Source organism: Patagioenas fasciata, chromosome 19, assembly GCF_037038585.1.
Source record: "Patagioenas fasciata isolate bPatFas1 chromosome 19, bPatFas1.hap1, whole genome shotgun sequence".
NCBI classification, from domain to species: Eukaryota; Metazoa; Chordata; class Aves; order Columbiformes; family Columbidae; genus Patagioenas; species Patagioenas fasciata.
In genome coordinates this window covers 10,416,295-10,437,933 of record NC_092538.1, presented here as the reverse complement: position 1 = coordinate 10,437,933, position 21,639 = coordinate 10,416,295, and the positions used below count along the sequence as shown (strand labels likewise).

The 21,639-nt window shown below is 50.2% G+C and overlaps 2 protein-coding genes across 2 annotated transcripts in view; both read right to left on the bottom strand.

Moving 5' to 3' along the window:
- Window positions 1-76: 76 nt before the first annotated feature.
- On the bottom strand, window positions 77-6,048 carry RFLNB (refilin B). The gene is made up of 3 exons (XM_065853346.2): window positions 5,781-6,048; window positions 4,188-4,297; window positions 77-2,892 (listed from the first exon to the last, which is right to left on the bottom strand). The coding sequence occupies exons 1-3, from the start codon at window positions 5,982-5,984 to the stop codon at window positions 2,562-2,564; spliced, it is 645 nt and encodes a 214-aa protein (XP_065709418.1). The 5' UTR covers window positions 5,985-6,048; the 3' UTR covers window positions 77-2,561.
- Window positions 6,049-9,221: 3,173 nt separating this feature from the next.
- The window catches only part of VPS53 (VPS53 subunit of GARP complex), a 59,193-nt gene continuing 46,775 nt past the window's right edge, over window positions 9,222-21,639 (bottom strand). The window contains exons 18-22 of the mRNA XM_065852952.2: window positions 20,998-21,146; window positions 15,850-15,919; window positions 13,394-13,531; window positions 11,501-11,605; window positions 9,222-11,147 (exon numbers count right to left, since the gene is read on the bottom strand). Of these exons, the coding sequence (XP_065709024.1) occupies window positions 10,977-11,147; window positions 11,501-11,605; window positions 13,394-13,531; window positions 15,850-15,919; window positions 20,998-21,146 (633 nt within the window). The 3' untranslated portion in view covers window positions 9,222-10,976. The remainder of the gene's footprint in view (window positions 11,148-11,500; window positions 11,606-13,393; window positions 13,532-15,849; window positions 15,920-20,997; window positions 21,147-21,639) is intronic.

Genomic DNA, 21,639 nt, shown 5'->3' with positions numbered 1-21,639 from the left:
GTATTTATTACTAAGTAAACACCATAATAAACACCCAAAAGCTTTGAATTAAAAATAAAGAGACTTCCCTACATAATGGTTTTCAGATCATTTATTACCAATAAAGTAAAAGACAAAATGAAAATTAGAAGGGAGGGGGTGGGAAACGTCACAGACATCAGAACACTTGCACAGAGCCAATCAGAGCTTTGCAAATGTTGAAACATCAATAATTTAAAAGGTATCTCTACCAATTAAAACATGTTTAAGAGGCACATCATTTTGTTTGCTTTATAAAAATCAGGTGCTTTATCTTAAAACCATAGTGTAAGGGTCATTTAATTTCTAATTTAACTAGAGACAATTAATGGTTACAACTTAAAATAATCTCTCAGGTCTCCTGCAAACGAATTAATTGGAAGAGCATTGCCGGAGCGATCCAGGGTCCGAGTTCTTCCAGTGTCCTGTGTCCAACAGTGACCAGCACCAGGTGCTTCAGGAGCAAGGTACACGAAACTGCAAAGCGCGCCGTGATGGAACAGCCTCCCCAAAACAAGAGTTCTGTCCTTTTGAAACCCCACGCACCAAGGGGCCGAGTTGTGCCTTGCGTTATACAACAAGTATGTCTTGGGGCAATGTTTGGGGGAGAATCGCGACATATATTTAAGGCACATGTCCTAAATACTGTAGTCAGTGAAGACTGTGCTGCTCTTAACAACTCTGGAGCAACACCCACTTGACTTTGGCATCCTCTGTCACCCTGGTTTTCTGAGGCAAGCACCAAAGATTAAGGACATTTTGTTTTGAGCCAATAAATAAGTAAAAAACCAAAACAACAAAAAACCCCAAAGCACACAAACTCAAGCTTTCCTTCCTGCTGCGTTTTCAGTCCCCCACATCATTTCAGTTCACACCAGAACACACTTCCACACCGTTCATCACACTTGCACAAACACACGTTAAGTACAGCTCAAGAACAGGCTCTAGAGTTTCTAACTCGCCCCTGACAAAATCCACCCTCGAGGCTGTGCACTAGAAAAGTCCTCTTTAAAAGCAGGTCCAGGGCTGAAGTTGCACCAGAAGGCGACCTGCACCTCAGAGGAGTTTTGGAATACATGGAAAAGCTGTGGCCAGCTAAGTCAAGTCTACAAAGTGTTTCTGAGCTGCTACACCATGCTCGCCGCCAGTGTAAGCCACGTTCCCCAAAGTAGGTGCTCTCCATACTACGCTGCTCTCCATCAATACAGAAAAAATCATATAGGTTAAGTAATAAACCTCTCAGTCTTATTTTCATCAAAGCGCATGACAAATTAATGCACGTAACATCCAGGTGGCCTTTCATAGTATCTGAAATTATTCCCTTTGGTCCCCAAACTCATCAGCTGCTTGGGACTGGAGGGGTTATACAGCAGCCTACAGACAGGCAAATACTGCCCCATCCCAGCAACGTCCTGAATATTACATCCAGAGAGGACACGGACCTTTGCAATGACAGAGAAGCAGAGCTGCAGCTGTGGACTTTGCTACGCAATAAAAATTTGCCCATCCCTTGCACCATCTACCTCTTCACAACCTCTACAACAGTGTCTCTCCCACCAGATCCCAGCATCTCCTTTTCAACTCCAGGTCCCTGTATACATGGCACATTTTCTGAAACTTGCCCAGTTACAACTCCCTTAGTGCAGACAGGACAACATCGGTAAAAAATAGACACTGGTGGTATTTTTCCACCACTGCACTGTCAAGTCCTGACTTTCCAACAATACAGGGATAATTTTTGGCCTGATATTCTTCATTCCAAGTCCTACCACACGCACACAAATGCTAGTGCGTCAGACTGCAGCGCTATACAAGTCATTATAGGTACAGAAGACACATCGTGCCATTCATCTAAAGAACTTGATCTACCTGACCCCTTCTCTGCTGCCTGGAGCTGCAAAGGAGTTTATCTCCTGCTCCACTCAGAATCTCTCTTCTTTCCAACTCAAAACTTTCAAACCACACACGAATGCCATAGGGTAAAATTTTTCTACCTGCTGAATGCAGAATTTGAGATTTTTCTCTCTTAGCTTTTTCCAGCAATTTCCAAGAGATGGTTCTTCTAGAGAAAACAGTCTCGCAATCTAAACTGAAATGAATGACAGCTCTGGCGATCTGTAACCAAATGACCTGGTAGATTCTCTGCAAGAGAGTGAACCACCCTTATTTTTGCACATCACCACAAAGCACCAAATGGATTTCCACCTGCCAGGCACTACCCCACATTCTTTCTTACCTGCCAATTTTGTTTTTTCCTGGGAAAATACTTCCCTTTATTTTTATCTGATAACGGCACTGCAGGGAAGGGGAGGGAACTCACAACTTCAAAGGCAAAGAAACAAGGTTCCTTACTAAGTTATGTTCCCACAGAAAACTGCATTCAGGCCACTCTGATGCTTAAAGCAGAAATTAAGAGCTGAGAAAGAGGTGGCGACAGGTAAGGTTCCCTTAGCCTGACCGGAAAGTTGGGGTCTGCACCCGCTTTAGCTAGTGGAGGGTTAGCACAGGACTGGATGGATCGGAGCAAGAGAGACAGCTGTCAGTCAGCAACCATCCAGGACACAGTCGTTCCCAAGGTTCTCCGACGTTTCCAGCTCTATGCTGGAGAGGAACCGCCGCACGGCCTTACGGCAGTTGTAATCCAGCGTGGTAGTGTACACAGTCTTGGCGTGCTTCGGGTAGATGATGGTGGTGCTGGTGAAACGCTGGGGCTTGTTACGGGGCTCAAAGCGGACCTCTGCTTTGTAATTGCGCCACGTGCAGTTGGGGACACAGATGACCGTCTGACTGCAAGAGGAAACGCTTAAGCCCACTGGCATGTAGATGTCATCGATGAAGTGCTTCTCTGACTCATATTTAACCGAGGACGTGTACCTGAAATACAACAGAGATGCGTGTGAGCTCTGCTCCGGAGCAGCAGGCTCAATTTTTTGGAAAGCAGAGCTGTTGGGTACCTGGGTGGCTCTTCAGCCCTGCATTTGCCACCTCAGCACAGGCACAGCCGCATCACAAAAACGCTGCTGCTGGTGTCTTGCTCATTTATGGGAAGAAGGAAAAGCTTTATGTCAGCAACACGCGCAACACTGTCAGTATTTTGTCCAGCTGCCAGTGCTACCAAACACCTTCTCCGTCCTCATGCCCATCATGTGAAGCCTGAGCTCTGTGAACCTAAGAACCTCCTTCAAACTCCCATGTCTAAACCCAGAGGCCTAGAACCACATTTAGGCTTTGCACATAAGCATCCTAATTCCTTGGAATACCAAGTCCATGGAAGGACACGTTATTTTCTCATTTCTTCTCCGCCAAGAGTCACATAAGCGTTCGCTGCTATCGCTCCTGGCATGGGGCTCTCTCTGAAGGCAAACTTCAGAAGATTCAGCTGGCAGGAAAATACTACAATGTGCACATCAAACTCTGCTGGTAAGAAAATCCTCTGTGCATGGATCGCAAAAGAAAGTTTTCATCTCCTGCACACTGTGACAACTCTGTGTTTGCTTTCCCACGGCGCTGTCTTCAATCCCAGCCACGGTGCAGGCTCCTGCCCTTCACCAGCAGCTCTTCATACCCTCCCCACTAATGCTTCTCTTTGATAGCATCAGCCTACCTCTGCTTGCGCAGTAATCACCTGGGAGCCTTCATTTCTCATTACTGCAAATCACGATGTTCAAAGGAATAATTCACAGGCTGTGAAGTGATGCAGCGCATTAAAAAAAAATAATTATGCACTCTCTGAATATTAACTTTTCTCTTAGTTCACACAACCAGCCACAGCTGATAAGACAGAAAGTGCTTATTATAAAACCATGAGGTTACGAGAGCAAAATTCCTTTCCACTAATAAAACAGTCCTAGAAAGATGGCTGCTTTGAAGATCTTCCCTCATGATTACCTTCTAGTTAATCAGTTGAAAGGCAACATTTTGGAGCAGTGCAAAGAAGTAGAAGAGGGAGAGTAAAACACAGGAAAGTCTTCCTGGAAAAAAACCATATAGGATTAAAAGAGGCAGAACACTCCTTCAGGCTGTACAAATGTCCAGGTCCAGGAATGTACAGCTGCAAGGAACAATAGCTCTGCAAATAAATTAACTTGACTCACAGGCACTGATAAGGCCTAACTACTCATTGACATGCTAAGTCCTTCAAAACTAGGTGACTGGAACGCAATATTTACCTTATTTCCTTTGGTGGTAAAGGGTCGAACTCAACTCCTTCGCCAAAGGATAAAGGACACAACCTTGGAGGGCAGCTGGAAAGAACAGGGCTGGGAGAGAACACGCAATTCTGCAAAAAATGCAAAAAATAATCCCACTTATGTCACAATCCGGTATACTTTCAAGAAAATGCATTTATGCAGCCCTTGGGACAGAGCTGCCCAGGTTCACATTACGCACAAGAGGATCTGCTAGTTGAGACATGCCTACAGGTGCAACCCGCGGGTCTGGCCAAGGATGTGGCAACGTCTATTTTTCCAAGTCCTAACTCAGGGAGCTTAATTCAGAGGAGCCACCCTGGGAAATGGGAGAGAAATACAGTCCCTTGGTGCAGGACAGCTTCCTACAGCATGAACTACAGCTCATTTGCTGAGCTCACATTCAATTTATAGGGAACATTATAAAAGCGTATAAAAGAGCTCTCCTTGCTGGTTCATCAGATATCCACATGGGCGGATCACAGTAGGAAATTATTGCAGGGCGTCTCACCGTGAGCAACCTCCTCCTTTCTCGCCACGGCGACTACTCAAAGGCATTAAATCCAACCTAATTCACTCACGATCCGTTGGGAAGGACTAACTCATTCCTGCCGAGCAGTGATTCGTGGAGCGCCCTGGTGCTCCTGTCCTGGATGGGCAGCGCCGTGAGCCGACACCAGCCCAGCAACATCCCACAGCCAGAGGAAGCCAAAGTGGCCCCAAAGGAAAGTAACCCACATCTTTGAAGCCACCTCTGCCCATGTGCTTTACTATCCAGGGACGAGTGGGCTGTGGCAATCTCTGCTGTTCAACACACGCTTCCCCTATGGCCTTTTCCAATTTCACAGCAGCACTCCTGTAGGAAAGGGATCTTTCCTCTAGACCTGTAGTTCCCAAAGTATTTGTATCAACAGCTCAGCACCAACATTCAAACATCATTTTGCAAAAACTAGCACAGCTCTATCTGATACTATTAACTGAAACCATAGTTCAACATACAAACTTCCTACTCCGGTCAGTCTCTGGAATAACGTGAGCTCATTTTCCACTGGGATTTCCAAAGACGTGCTGCGACGATGTCCCAACCTGGGGCAGGAGCGACACGGGCTCCCCGTGCAGCAGCAGGAGCCACCCCAAAGCCGGAGGCTTTAGAAATCACCGCCGGGTCCCCTTTACCCCCCATGGCCCCGATGCCCCAAGGGGGTCCCTCCCGCTACGGGGCCGTTAAGGGATAAACGGGGGCCGGTTGTTTCCCACCTGTCCGCCCCGCTGCCGCCCCCTCCGTACCCGCGGCACCGCCGGGCCGGTCTTCCACCCTCTCCTCCCCGCAGGACGCTGCGGTGCCCGGAGCGCTGCCGGGGCGGGAGGGCCGGGGAGAAGCGGTTCCCGAGGGATGATCGCGGCGGGCTCCGAGCGGCAGCTCCGCTCCCCCCGCCACCGGGAGCCCCCGGGACACCGGGCCCAGCACCTGCTGCGGTGGGACCGAGCCTGGGACGGGCGGCTGCCCCGGGCTGCAGCCCTGGGCGGAGGGTCCCGCACTTCGGCGGCAGAAGGGGTGAGGGGGCCGGTACTCACCGCGGCGGCGGGCGCGGGCGGGTCAGGCTCCGGTACACCGTTGGTCGCGACGCGGTCGGGGCTGCCCGAGGAGAGAAGCCAGGGAGAGGGGGCGGGCCCAGGGCTGGGGGGCAGCCCGGAGTCGGGGCTGTCGAGCCCCGCGTCGCCCCGTTTCCTCATGTCCGGGAGGTCGGGAACCTCCCGCAGGCTGAGCCGCCCGACCATGGCGGAACCCGCGCCCACCGCCGCTCCGCGCCCTGCGCCGGCTGCCCCGGGCGGCGGCGGGAGGGGCGGGGCCAACCGCGGAGGGGCGGGGCGAGGGGCGGGGAAAGCAGGGGCGGAGCCTGATCCCCCCACCTCCTCCCAGCGCCGTCCCATCTCCCACCAGTGCTCCATCACCCCAGCACCCCATCATCCCAGTGCCACCATCCCTGCACCCCCGCTCCCAGCCCCACAGCTGCCTGGGCTGGAGGGTACAGAAAAGCAACGGGGAATTATTAATAGTGTCACCAGATTTATTAAGCAAAGCATTTTCACTGAGACCAGGCCTGACCCCCTCTCTGCCCAAAGCAAGGGGCAGTTTGGCCTGGGACAGACCACAGTGGTTGATGCTGGCACAAGTACAGGGCACTGGGGCAGGACTGGGGTGGGAGCAGGGGGACACTGGTCCCTCTGCGGTTCGGCTGCCCTGTCCCATTGCTCAGCCCCTGCAGCAGCTGCCCGGGCTTTCTCAGCAGGCAGCTCGCAGCAGAAACAGGGGCCTTGTTTGGGCTGCAAAGCAGCAGCTTTCAGGCTTCCCTCACCCCTGGATGTTTAACAACACCCTTCAAATTCACAGTTCCCCCCCCCAGGCTGCTCTTTCTCATCACCCCTCCGCCAAGGATTCAGACTTGGGCAGCAGCGCTACCACACTTAATTGCACTCTTCAGGCCAAGCTGCTGAAGCTGAAACAAGAAAACAGAGGGAAAAGGTTTTTCTAGCACTAGAGGAGACTGAGGGAACGTTTTTTGGAAAATCCTAATGAAATAATTGCGCCGTGTCATCAGATTCGGTGGGGGAATACTCTGGCGGAGGGAAAGCAACTGCCTGCAGTGGCCAAAGTCAACACTCCCTGTGCAGCAACAAGCAGTCTGGCCTGATGGGCCCGGCACAAGTGAGCCCAGAGCCCTGAAAAGAATTCCTTCCCTGCCCCAAAATTAAAAGCAGAGCAGAGCTTTCAGCCGTAGGCGTCTGTGGTTTGCAGCTATGTGGTGCTGGGAACTCCGGAGACTTCCTCAAGGAATTTACATTCCTTTGAAGAAATACTATGAGGCTGTTTGTCTTCGCTGAAAAATGCAGATGGAAAGAAAAAGAACATTAAAAATTTTGATTGAAATCTTTGGGGTCTGGGCAAATGTGCTGGACAGGTGTTTGCTTCCTTTTGATTTAAATGCATCCCAAAAAAAAGAGAGGTTCTGGTCTCTGCAAGCGATGGGAAAGCTGATCGCTCCCCACTCCAAAATCTCCCATAAAAGCCCTTTATGAAATTAGACGCCTCAGAAGGCGCTGGAGCAGTTTCCAGATGAACGCGATCCTTATTTCAGAGCTGCCGTGCAGCTCCTGGGCTAAAAACCACACCGCCAATAACCGTGTTGGTGCAATTTAGCGGGGGGGACACCTGTGGCACCCCCCAGCAGCCGCCTCCGGGGGCTGTGGGTGTCCCCAGGGCTGCTCTGTGGGGAGCAGGGTCCGAGTGCCAGGGGTCTCGGTGCCCGGGGAGCTACGGGGGCTGCAGCCGGCCCTGCCGGGGTGGGCAGAGCTGGAAATCTTGCTGCTCTTTATTTACCAGCAAAAAACCTCTCACTTAGGTGTGTGGCTTAACACAAACGACAATTTTTTTGTGCCCTTACAGGCTCTCGTTTCTGGGCTTGGCAGGTGAAATGGAGCAGCCCAGGGGCCCCACAGCCCGTCCTGCCTCACACCTGGCTTGGACATGAGGAGCCCCTGCAGCACCGACATCCAGAGCTGCAGATTCGCCTGCTAGCATGAAAAGGAAGCGTTTAACCAGTTTTAACTACTGGATAACTAAAGTACTATCGATAGCCACTGTACACAGCGGCCCTGCTTTTAAGGTGTGTGTACTCTGTCCCCTCGGAAATCCTCTTTGTAAACCTCTCAAACCATACCAATCTGTGCAATCCCCAATGGCACTGGAAATCTTTTCCCTGTACATCACAGCCTGTTTGTCCACGTTATTTACATTTCAACTGCCTACGCACAGCCAGGACAGAGCAGATACCGGTGTCTTATCAGGATCCTCCTTCCATAAAGGACTCTCCACCAGGGCAGGGTGCGCTCAGCTGAATCAGCAAGTAACAATAGGCACATTGATGTGGTGTGGGGGTCATTGCTGTGGGTGGGGGGGAAACAAATCAGAAGGACCCTGTGTTATTTGATAACGATGGAAAATTATTTCCAAACGATGGGAACGCCAGGCTGGTCCCTGGACCACCATGGACCCGTGGGGCGTGGGAGTCACGCAGTTCTGAGCAGGGGGATTGGTGGGAATGAAGAGGGGTCTGGCTGCAGGGTGAACTCTGACGGCACATCGCTCAGTTGCTGAATTCTGATCAGTTTTATAGCCCAGCCCCAGGCCCCTGCCACCCCTGATCTCTCAAGGACAAGGCCAGCAAAGTCCTTGAGCCCACCTGGACTCCGGCTTGGAGCTGCCCTGGCTGGGAGAAGGGAACGAGCGCAGGCTGTAACCTGGAAATTTTGGGTGAGGGCAGCACGAGCTGCTGTAACCGACCCCAGCGGAGCAGGCGCACAGAGAAACGCCTTTTGCCAAAGCCTTTCCTGACACAGACAAATGTTTCAGCTCATTGCCCTCAGCTCAGCAGAGCCGTGCGCATCCGCGTCTGCTGCCCGTGGCCAAGGAAAGGCTGGTGGAGACCTGGCCATCGCGGCTCCGACACTGGAAGCCGCGGCTGTAAATCTGGCAAAAGAAATAAACACCCACATCGCCCTGCGTGGGCTGCTCCTGCCCAAGGGCGGAGGGGGCAGGACTGGCAGGAGAAAAGCAAATGAGTCACTAATTCTCCAAGTGAAAGAAACTCCTCCTACGTCATGAATAGTGGAAGAAAAGAAGGCGCTACCTCTTAATTAATTTTCAAAGGAAAAATTTAGGATCTTTCAGAAATCTCTCCAGCTGTTGAAGTCATCAGAAATGATCTGATTATTTAGGGGGACAAAGTCGGCTCTGCTGAATCGCCCGCATGGTGTGGGAGCTGCTGCGAACGCAGACACTGCCAGTGCTGAGTTGGAGCAGCGGAAGGTGGAAAAGCCAGAAAAGAGAAGCTGCAGAAGGAATGGAAGGAGAGGGACAGGAGGAGCCCTGGGAACTGTGGGACTGGGGTCAGGTCCGGCCCCGGGGGGTTTGCAGCGTGGCGGTCATACAGAAAACACCCAGCCCATGAACATCGATCATCACTGAATTCATTTTAATGTCACGCTCCGACATACAGCCAGAATTACACTTCAGCCAAAAACTGTAAAAAGTAGCATTTTGCACAGAAAAAAAAAAATCATCCTTTATTCCCCGGACACACAAACCCCAAACAGTTAACATACGCATACAGACGTGCCAAATCTGATAAATCCCCAAGAGCCGGGGGACAAAACCCTTATACCATAAGCAGAAAAACACAGACTTCCCTCTGAAAGTGGAATTCCAAACACCCAGACCTGTCGCATTCTTCAAAGGCTGAAACTAAAACTTCATTTTGTCTTTTATTTCCTCTTATCTCCAGAATGAAATGTAGAGAATGAAACGGGGGAAGCCTTCGGGGAAAGACACGCGACGATAACTCGAACATCATCTTCAGCTATTCCTAATTTAGTTAAGAGAGTCAGCCATAGACAGAGCAAAGAAAAATTAATCTCAAATAAATTATTCATCCCTCCATGGGAATAATGAATCTGTGCAAACCCATGTTCCCTCCTCCCCGGCTATCGCGTTTGATAACGTGTGAACCATCCTGCACGTGCATCTTGAGATAATCCATCCTGGGGGAACGGCCCTTCGTCATCCCAACGTGTTTTCGGCCACTGCTCCTTCTCTTGTCACCTGACGTGAAATCGGGAAAGGAAAGCAACAGCAGACTTGGGAAGATTTGTGCGATTGGAGCGATGAGAAACTGCCGTCGCTCCCCACCAGCGTTGTTACTGCTGCTCTACGACGGACGTCGCCGCTCCGGCTCTCGACAGCTGCCTTCCCCCAGGAAGGGGGGCTGTGTTATCCAAAATACCTCACCTCTGGTTCTCCTCCTCTCCGTACTGCTGCAAGCTGAGGCTCAGAGGAGGAGAAGGAGAGGAAGGCTCTCAAAGGCTGAGGCTGGTGTGAGCAGCCTGTCCTGGGAAACGGTTCAACATTTCCAGCATCTCTCTTTGCAGGGCAAGGACAGCGGGCGAGTCCAGCACACGCGAGAGCAGTAACAAGCAGCTGGAGACGAACTCTGCACATGTCTGGTTTGGCCTTTAAGCTCTACAGCGACCGAGGCTGCCGGCTGGTTGGCAGGAGGTTTGCCAAGGTGCAGCAAGCATTAATTCAGCCCTTTCCTCCTCTTTTGAAAAGGATTTGCCGTGCTGTCTGACTGGTGGTTTATGTACGTGCCTGTCCTGGGAGCAGAGGAGAAACCTGCTCTGGGATTCTCTCCTGGGCATCTCGTTAATGCAGCTGAGCTGCAGATGCCTGGATCCCAGCTATTAAAGGGTTGGGGGTTTTTTGGTGGTGGTGACGGTTTGGGGTTGGTCCCCCCTCCCCAATAAATAATGAAACAGAGCAACAACTCTGCAGCAGGGAGTGAGCAGAAACACCAAACTCTCAGGCCAAATCCTCGGCGCTGCTGCAGGAGCTCAGCCAGGCTGAAGGCTGGGACACGAGTGAATCACAGCCAGATATTCTTTGAATCCACCTAAACCGTTTTTATAGCTGCTGACTTCCCAATACCTCTGCTTTCTCCACCACGTGGCCCCAGGCATGTCCTGGGTTTCATTCCTGCTAAGCTAAGGGCAAACACCTTGGTCAGATCCTCCCCTGGTCTGAATGGTTAAAAGATCACAGGGCATGGGAGTGACGGACACAGATTTTTCAGCTGCACGCCATAAATCATAAATCTGACGAGCTTCACCCCCGATCACTGCAGCCAGTCCTGAGCAACAGAGTTTCCTTCTGCTCACTCAGAGTCTTTTTTTGATGAGTTTCTCCAGTTTCCGTATCCGCGAGGACTCCTGCTCGGGCGTGGGTGCGCTCAGCGACAGGGAGCCGGAGTTCTCGGTGCCCGAGGGGGGAGCGGGTAGGCGCAGGCGGAACAGATCCAGCATGCTGCTCTGCTCGCTCCGCTTCAGGCCCTGCGGGAGCAAAGGAGAGAGAAATCAGGCTGGACTCCATCCATCTGGGAACGGGCGTGCACGGGAACAGCTGCGGGAAAGCCCGTTTCAAACCACAGCCTTTCATTCACCCAAGAGCTGTGTGTAGATCTCTGGGTGATCCCAAGACCACTGAACCCAGCCCTGGGAGTCAGAGCAGCTCTGAGCACACTAAATGAACTGAAAAACTGTTTGTCTCAGAGCACAGAGGATACTCTGGCCTTAGAGTGCTCTTCCCACTCCCAAACCCCTCTATATTTCTACAGAAAAACATCCCCAACTATCTTAAAGCAGCGCTAGCGGAGGAGCAGAAATTTTGTAGGACTGGTTCTAACCTTCATGTCTAGTATCTTCTGGAAAGTGTCTGTGCTGCAGTCAGCGAGGAGCTTGATGTAATTGTCGACAAACACAACCGGCGGCTCATGTGGGGCCATAACCACCTGCCAAGACAAGAAATAAAAGAGATCGGGCAAAGTCTACGAGTTAAAACCAGCACTGAGTCAACTCAAGTACATGAGTGACAGCAGGACTGGCTTCTCCTAAAATATAATGCTTAAGCAATAAGGAAGAGGCTGTGACCCCCCCGCTGACACCTGCCCCGGAGCTCACACCCTCTTAGTCCCAGGCAAGCCACGGAAAAAAATTCAAATGGCCTTGAAGCTGGAAAGATGATTATTCATTGTTATATTCTCATTACATAAGCAGCAGGCTCCACAGAGAACACATCTTTTGATAACGCCGGGCAGCAAACCCATCTCCCTGGGGAGCCGTGTGTGTGTGAACGTGTGTGCACACCGTTCTGCCCCGTCTCTGAAAACATTTCCATATGTTTCCACTGACCCAGCTCACCCCACACTGTATTCTGTCACCGAGACATTTCTTTCTTTCCCTGCACTTCAGACCAATGAAACATCATAGCCATGTATACACTTATAAAGCCTTAATTTACAACCCTTGTAAAAATCTTCTGCCAAGATGAAAAGCTGGAACTTCAGACAGCGCAGCAAGGAAAGAGCTCTGCAGGACGTGCGGACCCCAGCACCCTCCTCCCCGCCTGTAGCTGCGCTGTGGGGCTGAATGAATTTGTTTGTGCCATCGACAGGCTCAGGGATGCTCCTATGGAATGAGCCGCACCGCTATGTGCCTGGTATCGCTGTTTAATTACTTGTTACACCGACACAAGCTCTCACCTGGGGCCAGAAGTGCTTTGTGCAGCAGGGACGTCTGAAATAGCACTGACAGGGACCAGCAGCACCCCCAGCCTGTGCCCCCTGCCCTGTGAAGCCAACGTGATGTTAAGGGCAGACAAATTAAGTCCCTGACTTTTCCAATTCTTACACAAAACCCAAGGAAAGATCTGTTTCAGTATGTGACAGGCACCAGTCTGCCCTGTTCCTCTGTTAGCAGTACCAGGGTATTTGTCTTCAGGTCATTCCTAAGAAAACTTAGACTTGCTTTAATGTATCTACTAACATCTCAGTCACCTTACTCCAAAAGCATGGAACCACAGAACTCATTTCTGTCCCACCTGTCCCCATGTCCCTCTAAGTCACCCACAGGAACATTTTCCCAGCACTGGTGGGGAGCAGGGGACAATCCCATCGCCCCTGAGGGTTACACTGGGATCAAACCTCACTTCTTACTCCAGCAACAGCGGGGAAAGGGACACTGCTTTGCTTGTTACTTTTTACGAAGACAACACATCGCTTTTGGGTCATTTTCCAGGCACCAGGTCTGGAAAATGAAAAAGGACTCTGGTGAATACAGTAACCCAGACATGTTTGCACTGGCTGTTACACTAGACAGTAAACAGGTGACTCAAGCCCGGCTTGGCTCCCCGGCGCGATGGGAGTCTGCACAAAGGCCTGGAGTAACCTGAACTGGAGGGTTTGCCCCGCAGCAGACACTTACAGATGCTAGCTCTGATTTTCACAAGCTCCTGAGGGAATCTGGTGCCCCACATCTCCTAGTAAGCAGAAACTGAGCCCTTGGTTACCTTGAAAAATGAGGATGAAAACTCAAATGTGATGCTAAAAGAGCGTGGGGGCAAACCCAAGGCAAACGAGCCAGTTCTATAGAACAGCTGGCAGCACACCCGGACGAGCTCGCGTACGTTCATGTGCGATTGCAGATTTTGCCGCGTTCAAAGGAAGGGCCCCCTGGAATTCGCTCGCTCCGATTCCCAGTCCAGCAGTCTGGCTGGCAGGTTATCAAAAGTCTTGAGTTACCTTCAGGATCATTTCAGCCCGAGTCATGCCTTTCACCACTATCTTCGTGTAGCTGGCAGGAGCCTTCCTCACCACCTGGGACCCGATGGAGGGCAGATCCAGGAGAACCATCTTCAGCGAGTGAGTGTCCAGCAGCAGCTGCAAGAGTTCATCACACCCTGTTATTCAGGCCCCTTGCACCAAGCTCCATTAGCCACTATAATAACCCAACATCCTTACGAGTTTAACACTTCCCGCATTGAACGGAATCCTGGTAACGGGGCTGCAGGAGCGGGAGGGACTGACCCACATAATGATGCTCAAGGACACACGATCACCCGCGGCTACAGATCGGCACCATTCGTTGATTTTAACCAAGCGCTGCTCTGCTGGCTTGAAATGACTTATGGCAGCTCAACATCTGGCACATTAGGCACGGATTTCCAGCCCTCTTCCCCTCCACAGGATAAAGTGAAACCATATCCATCACCTGTAGCCATATCGTTACTTAGATACTGATGCCAAATGAATTAACGTCATGCTTCCTCCTGCTCCCAGCCACCCATTAGGGCAAGTTTGCTGCATTTACTTAACCACTTGATTCTTTTTCTCTAATAAGAAAACTGCAACACAATACAGCTACATGAAGAACTGCTCAATACCCTGTGCTCACGGGTACACTGAAACTCACAACCTGCATGTTGCTTTTTACCAGATCAGCAGCTAAATAAGCAGCAGCCATGAAATTTAGCTCAGACAGACAAGCACTGTCTGATGAACAAAATGCTGTGGGTTAAGGTTTCTTAGAGCAAAATCACCCTAAATACTGCACTCTTCTGATTGCACAAGGTATGTTTGAAGAGGTGAGACAAAACCAGTGAAGGGCAGAAACCTGAAATCAAACTAGATGACGAGGAGCACAATTTATTGACACAGCAGCGAGCGTGAAAACTCGCCGGGCTGCCGGCACAGTTGCTGCCAAAGGGCTCCCAGAAGCAGGTGGAAGCTTGTTCTGGAGCAACACACAACGTGACGGGCACCGTAGAACCTCCAGCCATCACAACATGAATTATTTACGGCTTTCGGACACGTGGGAATTCATCTCAAATGCAAAGGACTGAGCCGAGGAGGGAGCGCTGGGTCGCGTCGGCTCCAATCTGGACCCCGTTATCTGGGGCAGCGTCTCATCGCCATGCGCTGCCTGTTCCGCGGTTTGTGTGAGATGAACCGATGGCATCAATCTCACCCTGGGGAGCCAGGAAACCACAGCACAACCAGCAGGTCTGTGCGCCCTGGAGCTGCTGCAGCCCGGCGCCAGCCCCGCTGTCACAGCTGGATCCTGCGTGTCTACCAGGGACCCCACAGACGGGAGATTCTCCCAGGAATTCACATCTTTCCCACACGAACCCTCTCATGTGTAGCAGGAGCTCTGCGCATTCCGCAGCCATAGCACTCGCAGGCTCTGTCCCATCACCCGTTTCCCCATCACCTGTCCCAGGCGTTGCCAATTCGCTGCCAAAGCTCGCCGAGATGGAGAATTGTTGTTAAGTCAGAGACACAAACCCACAGAAAGTGAAAAACCCCAGAGGTCTTGTTCCCGGCAGCAGACACCTCCATAAATACGACCCCAGTGCCCAGTTTTCCAATGTGATAATTAGCAAAGAGCAGGAAAAGCCGTATGTAGGACCGGGAAAGCGAATTCTACAGTAACATTTGCACCAGGGGAGAGAAACACGTGCAGAAAGATGCTGGTGAGTGACCAGGGCAGCGTTCAAAAGATGCTGAAGCAACTGAGGACCTACATGGTGCAGAGAGAGGAGAGCAGCTTGTGAAGATCTCTGCACACCGAACCCCGAAGGGATGTCCCACTTTCATCAGACACACTCGCTGTGAATCGGGCTAATAAAAATGTTCCCAGTCTGCCTTAAAGAACCGAACTGGGCCTGTTATTCCAATACGGTAATATCAAAACCTTTTAACATCAGACACAATCCCAATGCTGGCAACCGGTTCATCACTTTAGATGCTTATTTAAGAAAAGACTTCATTTAATCACTCTCAGGTTATTGCTCATCGCACAAGATGAGCAGAAACTGCGCTTCACTCATTTGCTTTCCATTAAGAAAGAGGAAAGGTTTGACGTAAAGCTCCTGTTTCATTTTGCAGACACACACCGCTCAGAACCCATCTTTGATCCCTAAAACCCAAGCGGCTTTTAAGGCACCGATTTGAAGTTCACAGCAGTCCCATTAGGGACGATCCTGCTTTTATTATTCTGAATCATCCCACGGGGGAGCAGCTGTATGTGTGGGGACAGCTGAAAGCTGCCTCATCCAGGCCTCATCCTCGCAGAGCAGTGGGGTCCCAGCCCATGGGCAGGGTGGGAGATGGGGGGTCACCCTGCAGCTGCACCCACAGTCTGACGGTAACAAACACTTCGGAACTGAATCACAGCCAGTGCAATTACTTTTTCTTACCTGTTCTGCACCCACCATGCTGATAGGTTTGCACTTGAAGAGGTGGTTAATGAACTTGGGGATGAAGGAGCTGCAGAGGAGAGAGAGAAAATGATACAACTACAGAGATTTGGAGTCATACAGTCCTCTGGGTAACACAGCGTGCAAAAACCAACCGGGATGGCTTTCCAGACACTGTGAGTGCCTCGTTCTCAAGCTGACTCCAACCACGTTAAATCCACTAAATAACAAACAAACCAACCTGAGGTATGATGCTTTTGCTTTAATCCATACCAATCTCTAAGTTAACTGATAAGTTGCACACATACTCTATGTAAATAAATTGCTGTAAACTATACATGAAGTATTCCAGTAGAAGGTTGAGAACAAGCAAACAAACTATGGTACGTAATAAAACCAGCAACACTCCAGGATTAGCACAGCTGTTCACGGAGTGGAAGTATCCTGATTGTATCCAGACCCTACATTTTACCGCACACCAGTAATTCCATAACGTGCATGTTCCACACTGAACTCGAGGTCCAGCCAAGGCGGGAGGTTTGCCGGGCCCCGGACGTTCACACAAAGGCACTTTTCCAGAGCACTTCTTGCCAACACAATCAACACAAGAAAAAGTTTAGTGAAAAGAAAAACACCAACACCCGATTTCACTGACATGGACTTCAGACTCAGAAAGGAACATGCACTAAACCGGGGAGAATTTGGGAAGGACAGAAGCCCAATATTCATCATCTTAGCCCATGTACTCCAGAGTGTCCCCCTTGGCTTGTTGATTTTAGGCTTTGCAGTAGTTTCATTCTCTTGGTGGAGAAGCAGAACCTCCCTTTTGGAGAAGTGCAGGCTGAGAACCTGCAAGACAAGCTCCTGCCCCACCGACCCCGTCGAGCCGCGGCCCCAGGACAAACCAGGGGCCGGACACGAGGAGAGGGACCAGTGTGAGCAACACAAACCGCGTCCTTAGGACCACACCGCTCGTCCTCTTGTCTTCCTCCTGCTGCCTTATTTTTTCACGTGCTCTGCTTCTTTCACGCCTTTGGCTGAGCGCCTACCAGGCTCACATTTCCAGGACCTTATCTGCGACCTGGTGGCAGGTCTTAGAATTTAATGACTTTATCTCAAGTTCAGGTAAGTCAGTCTGCTTTCTCTCCTTTTGAACGAGGTGCTGTTTACGGTGATGATCTAAGCGGGTGGTTTCCCCTTTGCATCTGTTTCCTTCCCGCAAAGCAAGGAGCATGGACAGCAACTTGTTTGTCCTGCCACCTGTTTTCCGAGTCAGGACATTTATTTTTTGCCCTTTCTCATGGAAGAATGACAAAAGTGTAACTCAGGCACAGAGCATGCCAAGCTGCTGAGCAAATCGAAAGAAATGGTTCGAGGAAGAGTCCGTCCAAGTGAAGGCTCCTTCCCTTCCCTCAGACACAGCCACGACCTCTCTAAGTGAATCATCTTTTCCTGGAGAACAATTTCAAACTACTCTTGAGAACCAGCTACTGGGCTGCCCCAAACAGCTCTGAATTTGGCCACCACCAGAGAAACGACCTTGGCAACAAAATATAAATTAGAAGAGGAAATCAAGCCCTGTCTCCTCTTGCACGAAAGCATTGCAGCAGAGATGTAACTTATCTGGTTTAGAAGTCCATTTTTCGGGTGCACAACTAATTCCCAGAGGGCAATTAGCGAGCGCCAAGCACAGCTGGAGCTCAGGCAATCCTATAACATGATCAATGTGCTCTGGATGCAGCAGCTTGCTACCAGCGGAAGAGCAGAAGAGATTAATTGTACCTTTGATCTTGCACGTAGGTCCAAGCCTCCCTCACCCTGTAAGGTCAGGCGTGGAGCTGATGCGTATGAGAACAGGGCAACAACCCTTCCTTTCTGCAGGGTGGCAGACCAGCCACCAAAGGACCCCCTCCCCTCTTTTTTTTTAAATCCTATTTTCTATATAACCACATGGTCTGCCATAGACAGCATTCTGTCTTGCATGAAACAATTCCCAGGCCACCCACGAGCAATGCAGAGGGTAAAGCGACCCTCTATCCCCACATGCCTGTTATTTCACGCTGCCTTATTAGAAACAGCTTCCCAACTCCAGCAGGATAGACAAGACAAACCATAAGATCTAAGGGCTGCTCTGGTATATTTTTCCCTTTTTTCTTTTTTATTTAACTAGCAGAGACCATCGAGAGCAGTTGCACTCAACTGGAAAATTCACCAGAGCCTCCTGCCTGGGCTGGACTCAACGCTTGGCTCTCTGAGCACGCAGCAGCAATCCTGAGGTGAATAATATGCGTGCATTCAATGGTAACGCTCTGTACGCGTGTTTGTACTCTAAATGCCTCGACTACCTGCACATTCACACAGCTAGATTGGATGCCAGAATTCATTTGTGGCTATAAAACTGAATGCAGCAAAGCCTCCAGGGAAGCAGACAAGTCCCCAGTGAAACAATAATGCAGCACAAGACAGATCACAAACCCAGCAACCACGGCATCTGAGCGGCTCCCGTCCCCAGCTCTGCCAAAGCCTGGGTTTTCCTAATCCCCTGCACCGACGATGCATCAAACACAACACCTTCCCAAGCACGGCAGACAGATGTAACCACTGTCTGTCTGTCCATCTGGCGGGACACGAGCTCCTCCAGGCCACCATCCAAAGCATCCTGGTGTCACCGCAGCTGAGACGGGTTTTGCTTTACGCCCTCCTCCCAGGCGGGACCAGCCCTCGCAGGCTCGCCCAGGCTGAGCTCAGCTCTAAACCCCCAGGAGCCTCCTCATCACCATCTTCTTCCACCCAGCTCGCTAAGATCACGCTGCAGAGCTGGGAGGACGCTGCTCCCGTCACCCACCACGCCTGGCCCTGCGTGACGGACCGGCCGCTTCTTGGCGAGGGGCAGAGCTGTTTGTTTTTCCTGCCTCCTGGTTCTAATCTCTTCCTCGCTGAGGTCAGGTCACAGACTTTCCAAACACATCCCGGCGTAGCGGCTACGGCTCCACCGCTGTGGTTTTTGATTTCAAAGGATAAGGAGCGAGGTGCGGTGAGAACAGAGCCCCTCACCCTGCCCGCGGTGCCTCCTGCTCCTCGCCGTTTCAAGGCAGTCAGAGTTACGTCTCGGTCAAAACAAAGCAAAAATGACAAATTGGGTTTGAGGATTGATGCGATTTCTGATGGCCGTTTTTCTTCTTTCCAGACTTGGCTCAGATCCCTCAGTTTTAAATTTAGTGACTTTAGATGCCTTCTCCCCCGTGGTCCTGTAACTCAACACGAGCGCTTTACACAACCCATTAGAGCTGAGAAGTGGCTGGCGGTTCAAAAAGATACAGGCATCAGTATGCAGACAAGCACAATGCCTGTTACAAGGATTTTCAGCGTGGAGCACACTAAAAGCCAGGTATTTATATTGGGCAGGCCAGCGTATTCCATAAGAATTCAGACCTTTCAAAATATAAACGTTTGTATGCATTGAAATGGCACCAGCGTTTTAAGTAGATGAGCGCACCCTTAGCACCGGGCTAGTTCTCCTTAAAACCAAGTTGTACAGAAAGGCTCTATGTATCTTGCAAAAACAATCTTCAGGAAGCAAATTTTCATTTCTGCATTTGATCCAAAGCACAGCGAACGCAGGACTGTGTCTTAATGTTACTGCGCTGGGATGGGAGCTGTAGCTGTGCTAAAAAGGCTTTGGAGCAGAGTGGTAGTTTTGTGGGTCTCTGTGCTGCTCTACAGCACAAATTGGGATGAAGGCACTCGGCTCACATGTGAATTTTTCTCAAATGTGAGAGCTGAGTATTTTATCCGGAGTTTATTTGGTATGTGCTCAGCAATAAAGTTAAAAGGCAGGCAACTAAGCTGAGGTATTAAGAGCGTTCTGTGAACAGCTGAGTAAATGGGGTTTTTTATTTATCACTGTGTTAGTGATATAAAATTCAAGCGTAACCACATAGAAGGCTTAAGTGCAATAAATTTTCACTGAGACACCATTTCAAACGGTGATTACGGGCAACGTTATAATATGATTTATCAGTAACTGCTCCTTAATGCAAACTAACGAGTACCCTGAGATAGCGAGAGGGAACGAAACTCTCCAGCCGGGCTCCCTGCTGCGACAGCTCGTGGTTTCGGGAGCCTCCTGCATCCTCCCTGCTGAAGCTCCGCTCTCCAACCCACACAGTCACTGCCAGGCCACACGGTTTATTTCAGGATGATTAGCTTATTAGAGATGAATGAAACGTTAAGGTATTTTAGAGTGACACATGATCCGCACGGTGCTGCTCCCAAGTCCACCAGCACAGTCACATGCAGCACCAAAAGCAGCAGCTACAACTGGCAGAGCCCTCCCGAGGGTTTTTCTGGGGCCGTTGGCACGCAGAGCTCAGCTGGCCACAGGCAAGCAGGGAAGAGTCCAAAGTATCTTCCCAAAGAACTGAATTTTTGTTTCGGATACACACAGCTTCAAAGTTTGGATGTCCAAGAGATGCCGGAGAGTTGCACCCTCAACCCTGGATCCAGCAGCAAGGGGAATTTCTGTTTCACCCTCCAGTTCTCTATTGCTCCACAAACATTAAGTGACTTGCCAGGAAGACGCTCATAATATTCCCCAAAATCAGAATGTCTGCTTCCCCTCCCTTACTGAACTATTTTGGCACAGAAAAGCAGCTTTTAGACTGTGAAAGTAGAACATACTCGTCACACAAGCCCTCCTTACAGTGCTATACCTATTATAAAAGTCATTTTGAGGCAAATGATGAAGCGCATTTCTCAGAATGTGGAAGCACCACAGCCTCTTATCACTGGGAGGAAAATAGGTTCCCATAGCAAGAGTCGTGTCCACACTCAGACGTTCAAAGCCTTTTTCAGACATCCAACCCCAAACCTGTACTTGGCAAAGAGCGGACAGTGATCATCACAATATTTCATGGGATGGTTTAGGCACGTGAAAAGGAACCAATCAATACAAACGTCTGAGAAAATCAGTCTCAGCAGGAAGCTCAAGGCAAGAAATTCAAGTATCTTTTAACCTCTCCAGCTGCTGGTGTTTGCTGTCCCACCCCACCTGGATGGCGAGGCAGCTGGAAAGCAAATTTAACATCTACGGACAGACCACCGAGAACCAGAGACCAAGATAAACTCTGTGCCCTGTTGGTAACTTACTTTGCAAATTTTATACAGAACTGAGTGAAATACTTTCTCGTGGAGGCCAGATTGTCGCGGATGATGGGGACGTTCTGTTTGATGTGGAGAATCACCGAGGTGACATAAGGACTCTGGTCACCAACGTGTTCCACGTTCTGCCACTGCATCTGCACAAAGGGGAAAAAACAACCGAGAAGACTGTTTAATTCATTAAGATTCAAGCAATAGGTAAGGAAAACTGGACAAACTTCCTGCCTAAAGATCTCTAAGGAATCATCAAGAGACGCCCCCGCAATTCACCACCAAGGTCACGATAGTGATTGAGCAAAACCCTTCCATGACAAAATACAAAGAAAACCCACAACGGTCCTTTCTGCAACAGAGCAGAGAGAGATCGGGACCAGCAACCTCCACAAACAGGGACCACGAGGATTAAAAAAGCTTTCGGAGCACGCCAGACTGCCTTAATATTTAACAGTTTCCAGTTTGCTGGGATGAAGTGCCCATATAAATCCTGATTACAGGCATTTGAGAAAATATCTGCAAGCTTGCAAAGTCTGGACTCCTGTATAGCAGCCAAGACTTTAATACTGGTGAGACTGATGACAGATAGATGGAAGAGGTAGAAACAGTCTTAAAGTCCAAAGCGCTCTACACCAG